This window comes from Pectinophora gossypiella, chromosome 25 (genome assembly GCF_024362695.1).
Source record: "Pectinophora gossypiella chromosome 25, ilPecGoss1.1, whole genome shotgun sequence".
Lineage (NCBI taxonomy): Eukaryota > Metazoa > Arthropoda > Insecta > Lepidoptera > Gelechiidae > Pectinophora > Pectinophora gossypiella.
The window spans coordinates 8,516,445-8,533,434 of NC_065428.1; the positions used below are offsets into that span (position 1 = coordinate 8,516,445).

The window sequence follows — 16,990 nt, forward strand, 5'->3', positions numbered from 1 at the left end:
AACCCCTCACGTTCAATGTTATTTTTCGATAAACACATTGGAATTAACGGACATAGATAGACACACATGACAAGAAAATATGTGCCCCACATATGGGACATGCACATTGCACGTATTAGCTGCATTGCCTCATACGTGGTTCATACACATATTAAGCCATGGTAGCCCAGTTGGTAAAACGCTTGTCTCTCACTTTGAGGTCGCAGGTTCGAATCCAGCACAGGCCTAAACCAATGATTGTCGAATTTGTTTTCGAATTCATGTTTGGATCATAAATGATTATCACGTGCGTGGTGAAGGAACACATCGTGAGGAAACCCACATTCCCGAGAAATGCATTTTCGGAGGTATGTGACCTAACCTGTATTGGGCTGGTTTTGCTATCGCGGGTTGGAGGGTCAGACAGGCAGTCGCGTATGTACAAAATCGGACCTGTCATATCTTCAGGTTAGGTAAGGGGACCCTGTGAAAAACGAATGTGGTTCATACACAGTGAACGTGTTAAAGTAAGGGAGGGTAGACGTTCAATACGAATTGGTGCGGGGCGGAGTTTGTCCCGATGCTAGGTTTCCAATAGACGCATTTTAATACGCTCCATCAGTTGGCTTCCAAGGTTACCCAGTATATCCGCGATTACTAAATGAATTCATATTCTCCATAATGTTTACACGAAATTTCGTACCATAAACACGTAAAATTTACCACATGTGGACTATAATGTAAACTGTTTAACATTTCGCACAGCGCAACCCATGAAATATATTTACACACAGAAGCCTTAAAGTTAAAAAGACAGATGTGAGGCTGTATAAAAAATTTCCTGTGCCAATAATTAATGGAAGAAAACCTGTTGTATAGGCCAGGTGTGGATGAGTTAAGGTTGTTTTCAATGCACATTATTGAGTGGGTATTAAAAAAAAATACAATTCTTTTTTTGAATAAAGGGTGGCCTACTGCATTATATTATTTTTTTTCTTTATTTATTATCACATTAACAATGAATAAATTAAACTAATACGGTCCACAATAGACCATTGCAGTACAGAATCATCTTAGCCTCCTTTGGTTTTGAATAAATGCATAATTATGAATGATAATTCAAATTCATTCACTCTACACAAGCATATTATGGCTGTAAGGCCCAGATGCCTTTTATAATCCAAATCCCATTGTTTAACTATTGTTTCTGGACATCAGAGCCTTATGAGGTTATGCAATTTATGATAATCCATACTTCTGTGTCTGTCTTGTATTTGTGTATCTGTTTGTCTGTCCGCCTTTCACGGCAAAACGGAGCGACAATTTGACGTGATGTTTTAAGTGAAGGGATGATGCGTGACATAGGCTACTTTTTACCTCTTTCTAACCCTCACTTCCCTAAAATGGGCGATCAAAGTTTGTATGGATTATTCCCCAATTTTCAAGGTAGAAAGCTAAAAAATTGGTAGGAACATACCTATGGCAAGGGGAACCGACTTACCTCGAATTTAATGCTAGTGAAGCCACGGGAAAAAGCTAGTTGTTTGTTTAAGCTAGTTATTTTATACCACAGATAGGTAATAAGAATTCTGTTTAGCTATTATTTTATGCACTAAGTTAATAGTCCTTGACTTGTCATTTTTACTGTTAAACTATGCTGAATGAGGTTGTGACCGCTGCAAAGTAGATGACCAACCTTAGCAACCCTGGTGTCGGGGTTACTATAGAGAAAAAGGCTACAGTATTTTTTTTAAGGTGCATTTTTACTTATTTCTACAACATATGATAAAGATTTGAGCACCCTATTCTTTTTTTAAATGGAGTGCTCTATCAAAAATTTTCCTTTTAAGGTTTGGAATCCTAAAAAAAGATAAAAGTTGATATTTCACTGCAATGAATAATATATACCTATGTAAGTGGTGAGAGACAGAGAATCAGAAACATTATAATAATAATGATGAACTGAACTGATACATAAAATTTAATCAATTGATTGTTTAAGACAGGATATATAAAAATAAACATCCTTTTTTTAAATGGTAATGTAACTACCCACTGTAGTCTATAATTTATAGTAGGTAGGTACATAGGTAATCATAGAATTTCAGCAAGAGATACTTAGGTATGCGTAGAGTGAGTTCAATTTCAATATGTTAAGTAGGTAGGTAGGTATTTAGAAATAGCACAGAAATGTTATGTGAAACCTCACAGCAATAGTGAGCTCATCACAATGTCAACATCATATAATATTATCATATACCTACTACCTTATACAAAATACTAATTACTCAACACTGATAAATTTAATCTATGAATAATCGCGACAAATTCGTTCGAATTTCTCGAATATTTGTGAAATTTAATACTGAAAATTGGAATAACGAGTAGGGGCGGCGTTTATTAGTCATATGCACTAATGATATTAAACTTACTCCTATAAGGGTTCGCCCCTTCACCCCATTTCAAAGATATGTAATAAATGCGGAACTGTCCGACGATATTTACCCCCAAATTAATGGTTTGCAATACAAATTTAGACGCCACAGCGACCAAGGTCACATCTAATGGGCATTTTTAGGGTGTTACGGTGGGGTTTGTGCCGAAAATAACACAAAATCCCCACCGTGTGGGGCCAAATGTTCTCGTAAAAAATCAATATTGCAAAGGCGTGTTGTTTTTATTCCGGCTTATTTTAAGTAGTAAAATCTGGTAGTTGTACGTTTTTAATGACTAGAAACACAGTCTCATTCATAAAAATGTATAATTAACATCCTAATAAACTAATCGATGAACAACATGACAGTTGTGTAGTGTTTACGTTCAAACGCTATTTCATGAAAAAACAGCGCCCTAACACAAAATTTCGGCTTTATAAACACAGTAAATATTCCCGTTTTATAAATAACTCCTCTCTTAAAATGATCGAAGTAATTATTTATTTGTTTTGCTAACTAAAGCTCGATAGTGCGATGAACTTTGCGTTATACATACCTCATTTTGATGCTGAATCCTTTGTCGAGATCAATCCGTATGCACTATTGCACATAACTAAACAATTGTTCACTTATAAACAGCATTATGTCACAGACACAAGTTAACATTTCCGTATTATCGACTGGCGTTCACGTCTGGCGCTTTTCGGGTAGCCATTTTTGTCAAAAAACACTTTTTCACCTCCCGTTTCCCGATTTCGGAAAGCGGTGAGCGAGAGAACGCTAGCACCGTGCGGATACGACGGACGAATTAAAATAAATGGATCATTGAACCGGCGATCATAACTTCCCGTCGGTCCGAATAGAATTTGTACGCTCACTTCTACGCTTTTTGCAAAATAGTTTTGAAGCAATGTTCAGCGGACAACGCACTTGCGTCAGCATACCTCCCGTGAATCGGAACAACCTTAAGCATTTTCGCCCTTATTTAGCGCCACTCCTATATTTGGTCGAGTAATACACACTCCCTGTCAGCGACCAATCACCTAACAGGAAGTTTGTCGTCCTTTTGAAAAATGAAACACCTCTAGTCATCTAGCGGCGAATAGCTGTAACTATATCACCAAAAAAAAAAAAACAAAATGTTTGCGCCATCTCTCGTGCAATAGCAGTATCTTTATCATTCGATGACTAATAAAATGACTCAGTACAATTTTATTATGGTAACAATGAAAAGGTCATATTTAATTATTCACAATATAAAACGTTCCTAATTTTTTTCTATAATTTCAGTGATAATTTAAAAATCTTTAGAATAATGTGATACTGCTTTTAACGTTTATAATAAGTTATTCTTGCAGAAAATATTTTAAAACTTTTCGATAGCCTTTCGAAAAATGGCAACATCTTCATTATTTTTATAAAAATCTTGACATTTGACAGTTCTACAGCTTTCTTTGACAAAAATCAGCCTGTTTTTCTTTTCATAAACAATTCCTTTTTCGAAACACCAAAAAGGATGGTGGGCGCTATGCCTGTAAATTTAATACCAAAATTTTGCAACGGTACCATGGAAAGTCATAATGGTACGGAGGATAGCGAGTTCCAGGTCCATATCGGAAGTCGCATCAAGTGTGGTGATGATTTTGGTACCGTGAAGTATATAGGGGAAGTTCAGGGATATAAAGGTGTTTGGTACGGGGTGGAATGGGACAATCCGACGAGAGGGAAGCACGATGGATCTGTGGACGATGTACAATACTTCAAGACCTCTAAACCAGGCGCAGGGTCATTTATTCGACCAAACAAGATTGGTCCTTTCAAGACTTGTGCTGATGCTATTCGACGCTATTACGGAGACCGAGAGGTAATTTTATGCTTTTTAAATATTTTAGACCATTTTAAAAGGCGACCTGTGCCTTTAAAAAGAACCTAAAGTTTATTTAATTAGGTCATATACACTCCCACACTAATTGAGGCTTTCAAGGTGGTTTGTGTTTATGTGGGTGGTAGTCATGTTGTCGCTTTTAGATTTGTTTCTTTTTATGTGTTATTCTACTTATCATCTGCTCTTTGGTATTTGTGATAATAATAAGATAATAATAATAAGTAATATAGATGCTCTCATTGTATTTATCAAAATTATTTATTTATTTATAAGTCTATTGTCCCCCTCTAGTTTATTGAAAGGAAGCCTGTACCCAGTCCTGGGATTTTTACTGGGTATAGGCTTCCACTGTTTATTTAAGCTGTTTATGGATAGGTACTTGTATAAGGGACAGAAAAAATATATTTATATATTTGATAAACTTATAAGTTTATCTAACAGAGTATAACTAACAAAACCTAGTTTTTCAATGTGTTTTCCTTGGTCCATGATTATACATTAAAAACGATTTCCGATAAATCATTTTGTCATCTTTTTTAAATTATTCTTGTCATCATCATCATTCTTGTCATTATCCCGTTTTCACAGGATCCGCTTACCTAACCTGAAGATTTGTCAGGACTGGTTTTTTACAAAAGAGACTGCCTCTGACCTTCTGAACCACGAAGGAATAACCAGCCCAAATTATTCTTGTAATTATCATAAGATAATTTTATTTTCAATTTGATAATAAGATAAAAATATAATAATATATTAACTTATTTCAGGATGAGACAGTAGCCGCTCACCGCAGGACGGTGATCAACGAGTGGAAGCGTGAGATGGGAGCCCCCTTCATCGAGATGGTGGGCTTTGAGAAGATACATCAGAAACAGTAAGTTTTTTAAAAACATCACATTCGTGATATCCATCTTAAGACTTCATGTCAACAGTCGCTGCAAGTTGTCATAACTTGTGACTCTGCCCACCCCAGCAATAGGCTAGTTTCCAACTAGTCAAATCAGTTACTTTTTACTAAACATCAAAACACAAAATTACTATGGAATTTGTATGAAAAAGCACACTATGGCGTCATAGAAAAAATTATAAAATGTCTGATATATTATTATGGTTTTCTTGATTAAAATTCACAAATAAGTTAAATAGAAAAAAGATAATGTTTCTGTTAGTTTTAGATCTGTCTTTAAATACAAATTCAAATTCTGATTACTAAATTGTAAATAGAAATAGAAAATTACTAAATAGTAATCAGAATTTCATAATCTGTCTTGAACGTAGTACACAATCCAGTTATGGGTGTGAGTTATGTATGCAATTGTGTGTCTACAATTTTCATATAACATAATGTCTGATATTAATATCATTTTTTATGTAGAAACATTCGTCTTTAGTAAATGTGTATATAAGCTATAACATTTTAATTACAATAACAAGTTGTGTAACAATTTATACCGAATAATTTAGATAGATAGATAGATAGATAGATATAGCCTTTATTATGGACTTATTGTAACAATTTTTTTTTTTTTTTTAGCTTATTCATAATATTAAAAAGAAAAAAAGATGTGTTTAATTATGCTCTTCGTCCATTTGTCTTTTGACAAAGGCCTCCTCCAGCTCTTTCCACTTATCCCTGTCTCTCGCCAGACTTCTCCACATATTTCCTGCTGTATTTTTTATCTCTTCTTCCCATCTCTTAATTGGTCTTCCTCCCTTTCTTGTTCCGTATCTGGGGTACCATTCGGTTACGTCTTTCGTCCATTTCTCAATTTTTTCTCGCATCATATGTCCAGTCCAACGCCATTTGATTTTTCTTATGTGTTCTGTTATGTCTTTGACCTTCGTCTTTTTCCTTATATCGGTCAGTCTCACTCTGTCTTTTCTTCTAACTTTTATTTTACCGAATAATTTAAGATAAAAAAAAGGTAAAATTTCTTACAAAGAATAATGACTGTGCATTTAAATTTTAAAATCATGCAATAAAAGGCATCATCAAATGAAGATTTTGTGTTTATTACATGCTTTACCATTTATATATGGATGTTAGAAGAAGGCGTTAATAAAAATCCAAATGTACTAGAAAATTCGACCGTCTTCTGGAGGTTTGCGTGCACGACCAGAACGTGGCGAAGGCCGGCGACGTGTCAGCGCTGTGCCCCCACGTACGCAGCCTGGATGTCTCGCTGAACCTGTTCTCCAACTGGCGGGAAATCATCCAGTTGTCCGCACAGCTGCCTGACCTCCGGGAGCTTGACGTCAGGTACTATTGTGGGCAGCGTTGTGCTGTTCTCAAAGTGGAAATGTTCTTGTTTTAAAAACTCTTTACTAGTAAGATTCCCGATGGGGATGTTGTCCAAATCAGTTTGTGAGACTGCCCTTTGTTTGGTAATGGCATTGCAGGCTTGAATCACCTGATTGTCCGAAAAAGTAAGATGGTTCCGTGCTTCGGAGGGCTCGTTAAGCCGTTGGTCCCGGCTATTAGCCGAAAAATACCTCCACCAACCCTCAGTAGAGTAGTGTCGTGGAATATGCTCCATACCCCCTCTGGTTGATTGAGGGGAGGGCTGTGCCCAGCAGTGAGATGTATATAGGCTGTTTATGTTTCTGATAGTAAAGACACTAGCTGTTTTTTTTTACTTTTAAATTCGTACATCAGTCAAAAAGGAAAGTGGGATTGAATTCATCAGAATGAATTGTCTTAGACTGGCTTAGCTATCACTCGCTCGCAGTATTAAATTAGCTTTGAAGAAAAACGCACGGTTGTCTGCCCGTAGTTAGGTAACTATTTTCCGTTTTTACACATGTTCTTTATTTTTACAGCAAAAACCGCATGGCGATCGATATACCAGAGGAAACCTTAATCCAGCTCTCCAAGAATTTCATGAACCTTGAAAAACTGAACATTTCTCACTGCGACTACGAATGGGCAGACATTCTGGCGCTATCACACCTCTGGCCGAATGTCAACGAAGTCATTGCCGCCTACAACCGAATTAAAACTATAACCCCGCCATATGACACATTAAGTTCGCTGACAACACTGAGATTAGATGGCAACCCCATAGAGTCGTGGTACGAAATATTGAACTTGGGAAGACTGAAAAATTTAAAAGTGCTAAGCCTAAATGATTGCCAGATTGAAAAAATAAGGTTCAACGATGAAGGAAACGAAAAAGTTGATGTCTTTGAAAATTTGGAAGTTTTGTTTTTGAACAGGAATAAGATTAACGATGTGAGTATGTTTTTTTTTTAATGAGGGACTTTCCAGCTTACGTTCTATAAAAATCACATAGATGGCGCTGTTCAGTTTAGGAAGTTGTATTAGACAGGTTGTGGTTTATTTAAAAAAAATCGTTTATTTTGGACAAAGACCATAGAATGTTAGTATACAAACGACTTATAAACTAGTGTTAGTAAGACATTATTCGGGCGCTCATAAATACAAACTTATAGGGTGTGAAGCTCCATCCACCTATGTATAGTAGACGACAGGTCGACATGGCAATTCTCTAGTGACGTGACGTTTTCAATATCGATATATTTTTATTATGTATGTAACAAAATGTGAATAAAATAATACCACGTTTTCATATAAGTTAATATTTATTCATCTGAATCATCTAACGTTAATTTTATTTCTAAAATATTATTCTTAGTTTTCAATAATTTCTTATTAATATTTATAATTTTGATTGACCATAAATATTTAGATTAGATTTCTTTTAAATCCATTGTTTTTCTTTTGTGTTAATGTTAATTTCTAATTCAATAAATTATGTGAGCGAGATTATAATCGATAAACGCGGTCGATACGGACTCGTGCGACACTAAGACTAAGACGCCGCGGGGACTGTGCGGGTGTGCGGGGCGACCCCGCCTCCGCGGCTCACTTCATGGCCCGATTGCCATGTCGACCTGTCGTCAACAATAGGTGGATGCTCCCACCTAAGAAGGGGGGAGTCCCACCTATCACATAACGTCTTCAGGATACTGTTGGGGCTGGCTCAAGTCCGCGTGAGAAGCGACACACAACAATAACATTACATAACAATATATTTTTTTGTTATTATGTTCTTCCAACAGGCAAAGGGAACATAATCCATACAGCCGTTAAACCATAGCCTGAAAATGAATCCCTGTTTATTTCAGTGGCGATCTCTCAGCGAACTGGACAAACTGAACGGGCTCAAGAAGCTATACTTCCTCAAGAACCCGATACAAAACACTGAGGATTACGACACCGGGTCACAGCTTGTTATCGCGAAGATTGGCACGCTAATGGTAAGTGGGTTGTTCTTCTTTTATATCGACAATAATCTATCTGTCCTTCGTTCTGACAAACAGAAACTTTATAAAAAAGGTTATTATAAAGTTAGTGATTATTTAGAAGATATGGGATGGGATTAACTGTCTGAGAACTGATATTAGGCAGCTAAATGACTCAATTGTATATATTTTATGTTTATTTTTTTAAAAGAATGTCTAGGGCCCTGTGCCGAGGTTTTTCTTACAGCTTCTTCTCCCCAGCTATACATAATATGTAATTTCTAATAATAATTTATGAAAAGAACATTTAAATAGGAAGTTGTCAATAACTTCAGACCCAGAGTAAACCTGGAGAAAATATGACGAGTTTATAATATTTTTTATTGTTTGTAGATTCCCTAGACCTTCAAGTAGAGGCAAAAAGTTCTAGAGATCTACACTTACGCCATCTATTGTAGCCGAAACGTATATGTATAGCAAGGGTGCCAACATTCTTAAATAAGTTGTGTAATTTATGACTTCCAGGAACTGAACGGCTCAACGATAACCCGGGAACTTCGTCGCGGCGCAGAATACGACTACTTGAAACGGTACGGAGCCGAGTGGAAGCTAGCGCAGGCCGACCCGCCCGCCAGGCTGGCATTCCATGTTGAACACTGTCGGTTCAATGAACTCATTCTCAGTAAGTACCAACATAACATAACCTCACGATCTTCTTATTGTGTGGGTTGTGAGGTGGAATACCAGCCCCCATCAACTAAATTATTGAACTGCCAAAGGCCCCTGACATGGCTCATGTAACGACTACTAACTTACATCAGTAAGTAGTAACCGGGACCAACGGCTAACGTGCCTTCCGAAGCACAGATCATCTTACTTTCGGACAATCAGGTGATCAGCCTATAATGTCCTAACCAAACTAGGGATCACAAAGTGATTTTTGTGATGTGTCCCCACCGGGAACCCGGGGCCTCCGGTCCGTGAGTCCAACGCTCAATCACTGGACCACAGAGGCCGTTTAAGTCAATATTGTAACTCATTTTTTTATTGTTTGCAGGATATGGCATTCCCGACGACAGCCTCCTCGTCAAACGACCGAAATCCATGACCCTCACATCCCAGCTGCTAGAAATAACACTGCGCGACGAAACCGGCAAATCATACAAGAAAAAGTTCCCATCCACAATGTCTGTACAAAAACTGGTCACACTGGCTCAAAGGTTATTTTCAAAAGGCGTGTACAACGGACCACCAACGTTATATCTCCTCGACGATCAAATGCAAGGTGCTGAAATAATACTAGACAATAACATGAAAGATTTGGCATTTTTCTCTGTCAAAAATAACGATGTAATTGTTGCAAAATTCAGATAATTATTTTATTAATTGGCAACTCCAAGGTCGTTCGGAAAGTACGTAATTTTAAATCATTTTTTAAAGTGATTTTTCTTTTTGACAAATTAATAATCAATTATTTATTGCAATTAATAATTATATACTTATTATTATTACACCGATGGGACGGATTGAACTTTCTAATGCAAATTCCGAAATGATTTAATGCTACAGATGCTAAAAAAACATAGTTCAAAGTCTGTAAAAATGTTATATAAAAAATGTATGAAAACTTATGCCTTCCTCTGCTATATTTGGTCTTGATGATAATTGTAATATATACATTATCAGCCCTGTTATGCCATTTAAACTAATTTTTATATCTAAAGATATCTACGGGGCTATGCATTGTGAAAATAGTACTTTCCGAAACCTAATACTAAATATTAGAGGTTATTTTTAAACCTCTATATTTTATTGGCGGCATTTTTTATTTATTTAGAAGACGTCACGTCACAGTATTGAGCTTTGTATATAAATAACTTTATGTCGAAATTGTACCTGTATTTATTGCGAATATTATTTTCCTGAAATAAATGTCCATTATGTATTTTTACCGGTTTGGTTATTTTTTTATAATAAAATGCAATAAATTAATTTGATTATATAACTTGCAAATTACCCTTGCGACGCATTGTATTAAATAGAAATTTAAAAAGCCCTCTCCCAAAAGTATATTGGCAAGTACCCCGACAGAATTAAGCCGACAGCTCACGTCAAACGGGTTGCTTGTCAGCGAGATACCTATTTTATTCGCCGGGACTATTCATTCATTTATTTTAAAAGTAACAGTTGTCAATTATCCGTCCCTTTCCTTTGCGGCGGGTAATAAAATGGCAGGTATAACTTAAAATATAGAGTGTCCGTAAGAATCGGGGCGAATATCAAGTCGTCGTTGCCAATTTAAAGCTCTTATGTGTCGCCCTCACCAAATTTATTTTTTGTCAGGATCGAATAGTATTTTGCTCCTAAAACATTCAGTACAAACTCTTATGTACGTAAATATCAATTATCTTTTAATATTTTTAACACACAGTCATACCAAAAAACATTCAGGCGGAAGATTTTTAATTCCTGTATAATTGACCCGATTGCGCAATATCTATGTAGATTTTAAAATAAAATAGCAATATACCTTTTTTAAAAGAAATGAATGCACTGTGGCCTTTTTATCCTCCCTGATCATCTCACTCGCCTCTGTAACAATTCATCATATCCATCTGAACTTCGAATCGATTGTAGCTGTAGCTACTAAATACAATAGAAGGAATTTTATTTGCAAGTCAAGGTGAAATGACGTTGTATAAAATAACATTGATTGTTTGTTTAATTATTACGACTATGGGGCATCTGTGACCTTTTGGATTATCATAAGAAAAGAAACACCTGTAGCTTGACCTTGAAGGGAACATTGTTTCTTCATTTATTAATAATTCTTACGATTAACGCTATCGTTAATACTATGCTATAAAGTTTTTGGCGGGATTATCTTTTAAATTATTTTGGTAGAAATAGATATAGAATGTAAATATTTGTTTTATAAAAAAAAACCGGTAATAAATGTCAAAAAATGTGTAAACGACAACAGACCAATAAAACACTGGCCACATGCACTCGATCGCCATTGGTAACCGAAATGTCAACAAAAAAAAACTGTTTACAAATGGCCTCTGGCGAGAAATTCAAAGTTGCTCGTGGTGATTTCTCGTGAAAAGTGTTTTTATTATTTGTTTAGTGTTATAAGCGGTGCTAATTATGGGTAATTGTTGGGCGAGTGTGTTCCGGCGACGGAATTTGCGTCGGCATATAGTTTTGATACTGATTGGTTTGGACAATGCGGGGAAAACGAAGACAGTGAACAATTTGGCTGGAGAAAGAGATGACAAAGTTTTACCGACAGTTGGTTTCAAGGCTGTGAATCTGGTGCACAAGGACACCCCTGTGACGATATACGATTTAGGAGGAGGGCCGGAGTTCCGTCAGATTTGGCCACAATACTACAGTGAGGTACACGGGGTAATATTTGTTATCGACTCGAGTGATTTTTCACGGCTTGATGAGTGCAAAGCGGTGCTTGAAGAGGTGTTATCGCACGACAAAATATCAGGTGAGTAAGGATTTATTGTCATGGTAACGTAATTTCGCTGTAAACGTAGACAAATGAGATAAAACTTAGGCGCGAGGCACACAAAAAGAGCACGCGGGTGGCACGGTTCCCGCGCCGTTGTCGTCGGTGCACCGCATCTATTCTAGATATTTAGGGATTTCTAAACTGTCTTGCATCTCATTCTTCTCTATGAATGCAAGTAGATACATTGATAAGGCTTGTCGGCACGCCACGTGCGCGCTATGGTCGCGCCGCCAACGTATCGCTGGGCGCTAGATACTGAAGCCATGCAGCCATTCAGAGTTAGCTGAAGAGATCTCTCTGAGAGATAAGCCCTTTTTTATAATGTCTACTGTACATAATATTTAACAATTATGAAGAATATGAGAGTGAGAGTTAGACGCACACACTATGCGCGCGCGCTCCACCTGTGTGACTTGCACCTTAGTTGCTACATGAACCTGGCTTTGTTAGGGATGCCACCAAAGTAGCTATTGGAGCCTGTACATCTGAAGTTACTAACTTGATTTTATTGGTTCTTTTTTAAATTCAAACCGATTTGGTAGGTACATATGTTTCCTGAAGTTGCCTGGAAGAAATTGGTGGCTAAGTCACAAGTAGTGCTTCTCTTTGTGTGACTAAATATATATTTTTTTAATTGATCAGGTAACAAGAAATGAAATGATAGCCAAAGAAAATTATGCACTGAATGATTTATAAAGTTTACAACTAGCCAGCAAGGTCACAGATAACATTTCATGGCCCTTTAGTTTTGCAAATATTTTTATTTTAAATGTTTGATTTACTTAACTTGTATTATTCCTGTAATTAGCTTACACATTAGTTTGTTTAATTATGTCTTAACTAAATGTTATAATGTGCATAGCTGTAAGTTCTACATTCTTCATTTAAAACAAGACAAAATACTGTATCAGGATCGACGCAAATGGAGTTCCATAATCACTGCTTACCCCATTGAGAAATAGGTGTGAGTTTATGTATGATGTATGTACGTTTTAACTGGAACCATATTTAATCGATTTCCTTATCAAAGTAATGTGCTAGTAGTGTGATTCAACCCATAACCTTCAGTTACCTGTTATCACAACTTCACGTTTACAATAGTTAAATGTTTAACACTGCACCACATAGAATAAAATGCATTCTATTTATGGCTCATAAACAGTACTATAACAAAATATATTTGAATACCTAGGAATTCGAAAAGAAAAACATAAGGTCACGACAATAGTAACCCTGACACCAGGGTTGATGGGGTTGGTAATCCACCTCACAATCCACACGATAGAAGAAGAGACGACAATATGGCCAATCGGGGTAGTCACAGCAACACTGAACTAAGTACCCGAGTTTCACCGAATTTTATAACAACTATCATCAACATGATAGTTGATAATATCTCTTTCATACAGCACAGACAGTGGCGGCCCTAGGGCAGTTACAGGTGCCGAAATACCGGGGGCGCCGAAATACCGGGGGCGCCGAAATACCGGGACTGCCGAAATACCGAGGGCGCCGAAATAGGGGGGGGCGCCAAAATCTACCAAGACTGGTCCACACTGGCCGCAAACTAACTTCATCGGATTAGATTGCGGCCACAACTCATACCATAAACAACATTTTAAAAAGGTTTAAATAGATAATTTATCGGCTGTAAACTAAACGAAAAAAAAATGTATTTTAAGGGGTTGAGGGGTGCCATTGTGCCACACAGGTCTCGCATCACCTAAATAATATATGTTGCTAGAGCCACCACTGACGACAGAGATACTAGTATAATACATCGCCTGGTGCGAAAGAGATGAGAGATATCCTTACTAAAAGTATACAACTTACTGAAAACTTTTAGTGCGAAAGAGATTATATCATTTCTATCCCTCCTCTTCCTTCTTGCACTAGGCGATATACTCTATCTCTGTCTTTGTAAAAATGCTATGTTAAAAAAAAACAGAAAAATATTTATTTCAGAAATCCATAATAGTCATTACTTACATAATTCCATAGCTTTATCATTCATCATTCTACACATAAACATATTTATTTAAAATAATAATGATATGTTTCATTAAATAAAATTAAAATTACATTAAATTTGGACTTAGGTACTATATTAGTTCATTATAGTAAACATAGTTTAAATAGGGTATAGTCTAATGTTAGTGTCATTTTCCCCAGGTAAACCTGTACTAATACTTGCGAATAAACAAGACAAATCTGGTGCTCTTGATGATATCGATGTGGTGGAGAAACTCAACATAGAACCATTAGTAAACAGGTAAGACAGTTCACTAAAATACAAAAGATAATTGGGTCGTGTACTAGGTTCAAGATAAATTATGAAATTCTGATTCCTAACTAAAGACAGATCTAAAACTAACGGAAAACATTTTTTTTTTTTTATTTAACTTATTTATGAATTTTAATCAAGAAAAACGTAATAATAAATCCGACAATGTATCACGTTTTTTTATGACGTCACAGTGTGCTTTTTCATACAAATTCCATAGTAATTTCGTGTTTTGATGTAAAAAGTAACTGATTTGACTAGTTGGAAACTAGCCTATTGCTACAGAATGGCAACTCTCATCCCCGCACCGATTCATATCCAGCCTACCTCACCCCCTCTGGGTCTTACTTTAGTTTAGGCCGTAAGCCGCTAAGGAGTCTATAAAAGCATATTCCCTTTTTGTCACATTGTGTTTTCGTGTTTATTTTTTTGTTAAAGAACGTCTAGGGCCCTGTGCCGAGGTTTTTCTTGCAGCTTCTTTTCCCCGGCTATACAGGTTGTGAGAAGCTGCAGTAGTTTTAGGCAGATGAGACGTTCGTTATGTAAAAATTGACGATTCAAAGTATAACTATGTTACCTACTATATAAATTAATAAAGATTATTTATTTTTGAATTTGAATTCTCCTGAATCATTCAATTCTCAGATTGAAGCCAATCAATCTCCTGAGTACAATTTTATCTTGTGTGGGTTGTAAGACCAATGACCGATCTCATTATCCCTGCAGGGCTACGTGATAAAATTATCTATTGATTCAATAAATTTCGTCGAAATGTACAAGTTTGTTTTATTCCTTACCATGCGTGCCACGTGATTTTTTTCGTATTTTGACAGAACGACATGATTTATTTCGGCTCACATATTAGTAACAATCGAGAAAACGACATAATTCTATTGTCAGAATCGATAAAATGACCGTGATAAAATTTTATCACGTGGCGCATGTTGACCCTGGTGTCACCCCAGCCGCCAAAAGCCCCTGACACGGCACAATACTGTTGCATCTACAATTAAAATTAATAAACAAAATAGTCTTTACTAAATCGTATTATTTGCACAGGTATCGTTGCCCGACGCTAGTCGAGTCGTACGCAGCGGAAGACCTCCAGCCGAAACCTAAAAAAAAGCCGAAGATCGACCCTGGCCTGCGCAAAGGCTACCACTGGCTCCTGAACTACATCGCCAAACGCTACGGCGACATAAATTTACGCGTCCAAACAGACAAACACGCTGACTTAGAGCGTCGCAAGAGGATGCTCAGCAAGGCCTTGAACCGAGCATCGCAGACCTTCACAGCCCTAAGCGACGACATGGCGACTCAAACCGGCTTTGAAAACCCGAATTACGAGCCCCCACCCACAGACAGAGAGAAAGATTTAGAACACGGCTTAATAGTCGTCAAACCAATGCGGAATGCCAATAGCGTCGACTCCACGATGACCATAGAAAGCGCTGAAGAGTCAGATAATACCAGTGCCAAGCCGAAACTGTCGCCTCTATTCGGTCGGTCGAATAGCTCTACCACAGAGACAGTTCGGATAGAGTTGGAACCAAGGAATGAGTTCAGGAAACTGTCGCCGATTGCCAGAAGTAAGAGCGGGAATCAACACATCGATTTTAAGAACAGACCGCAGTCCAGTCCGACTTTCAAGAAGAATCATTTTAAAGTAAGTAAGGGTGGTATTAATAAACTACCGGGTGAGAGCCTTCAGCGCTCCCCATTTGTCCGGCCAAGTAGTTAATGCCATCTGCGGCAAATCTACAATAATTCACGTCAAAAAAAAAACGTATTAATAAACGAATCTCAGCTGAGACTGCCCTCAAGATCATGCTCAAGTCTCTGTTTTTATATCAGAACTGTCACATTGACATGATCTTGAGGGCAGTCTCGAAGCTGAGATTAGTTTATTTATTAATAAACAGCCTACAGCTCACCCTACCCTACTACCCCCCCTACCCTACCCTACGAGCTGAGCTGAGCTGTAGGCCATCTACGGAGTCCACAGGTGGCGGATAGTGGAACGGCCATCAGATATGATGGTTATCTGCGAATATAAAAATAAGCAGTCCCCGACAAAACAGCGACAGGATTAGCAGAACGTAGTGGGTAGCTAGTGGAGATTAGCAGAACATCACCGATTGAGAAATTGGTCGGTGTACTGCGGAACGGAAGGCGATTGGGGCAACCACCGTTCTAGACGCCCTATCTATGGAGTAATGAAAATGGAGGTGATTACTCCACCGACAAGAGCACAGTTCTTAAATACACAGAGAGAGTATTCTATACTTTTGCGACGGAAATTTCCACTTGATATCAATACTCATGGTTTGAATCATCCCTCAGTTGTCGTTACGATGTCACTAACACTGTATATTTTAATACTAACAATACTTTGTCTCCCAGCCTGAACCAGCAAGTAAGAACACGTCTCTCCAAGAAGAAGACATGAAGGCTGACGGCGACCTCACCATGTACCTCGGCGACGGGAATCGAACCTGGGACGGTGGGGAGAAACACCACCGCACGCTAGTCACTGACGTGCAACTCTCGCAACTGCACAGGGAGATTGTGCTCACTGAACGGAGTAAGTTTAATATACAGGGTGTTGTGAATGG

The 16,990-nt window shown here is 37.5% G+C and overlaps 3 protein-coding genes across 3 annotated transcripts in view; 2 read left to right on the forward strand and 1 right to left on the reverse strand.

The window, feature by feature from the left end:
* Positions 1-3,281, reverse strand: part of LOC126378077 (protein enabled) — a 77,936-nt gene extending 74,655 nt beyond the window's left edge. The window contains exon 1 of the mRNA XM_050026220.1: positions 2,971-3,281. Coding sequence (XP_049882177.1) covers positions 2,971-2,975 — 5 coding nt within the window. The 5' untranslated portion in view covers positions 2,976-3,281. The remainder of the gene's footprint in view (positions 1-2,970) is intronic.
* A 567-nt stretch (positions 3,282-3,848) lies between these two features.
* LOC126378094 (tubulin-specific chaperone E) lies at positions 3,849-10,516 on the forward strand. The gene is made up of 7 exons (XM_050026259.1): positions 3,849-4,278; positions 5,067-5,173; positions 6,380-6,559; positions 7,120-7,531; positions 8,449-8,580; positions 9,091-9,247; positions 9,623-10,516. The coding sequence occupies exons 1-7, from the start codon at positions 3,931-3,933 to the stop codon at positions 9,937-9,939; spliced, it is 1,653 nt and encodes a 550-aa protein (XP_049882216.1). The 5' UTR covers positions 3,849-3,930; the 3' UTR covers positions 9,940-10,516.
* Positions 10,517-11,549: 1,033 nt separating this feature from the next.
* LOC126378105 (uncharacterized) overlaps positions 11,550-16,990 on the forward strand; it is a 10,856-nt gene continuing 5,415 nt past the window's right edge. Inside the window, exons 1-4 of the mRNA XM_050026275.1 lie at positions 11,550-12,067; positions 14,264-14,363; positions 15,435-16,041; positions 16,779-16,959. Coding sequence (XP_049882232.1) covers positions 11,716-12,067; positions 14,264-14,363; positions 15,435-16,041; positions 16,779-16,959 — 1,240 coding nt within the window. The 5' untranslated portion in view covers positions 11,550-11,715. The remainder of the gene's footprint in view (positions 12,068-14,263; positions 14,364-15,434; positions 16,042-16,778; positions 16,960-16,990) is intronic.

Excerpts from the sequence above, each read along its gene's own strand:
- LOC126378094 (XM_050026259.1), top strand. The coding sequence starts at position 3,931 with ATGGTGGGCGCTATGCCTGTAAATTTAATACCAAAATTTTGCAACGGT. Across the intron at positions 4,279-5,066 it reads GCTATTACGGAGACCGAGAG|GATGAGACAGTAGCCGCTCA; the intron begins GTAATTTTATGC and ends AACTTATTTCAG. Across the intron at positions 5,174-6,379 it reads GAGAAGATACATCAGAAACA|AAAATTCGACCGTCTTCTGG; the intron begins GTAAGTTTTTTA and ends CAAATGTACTAG.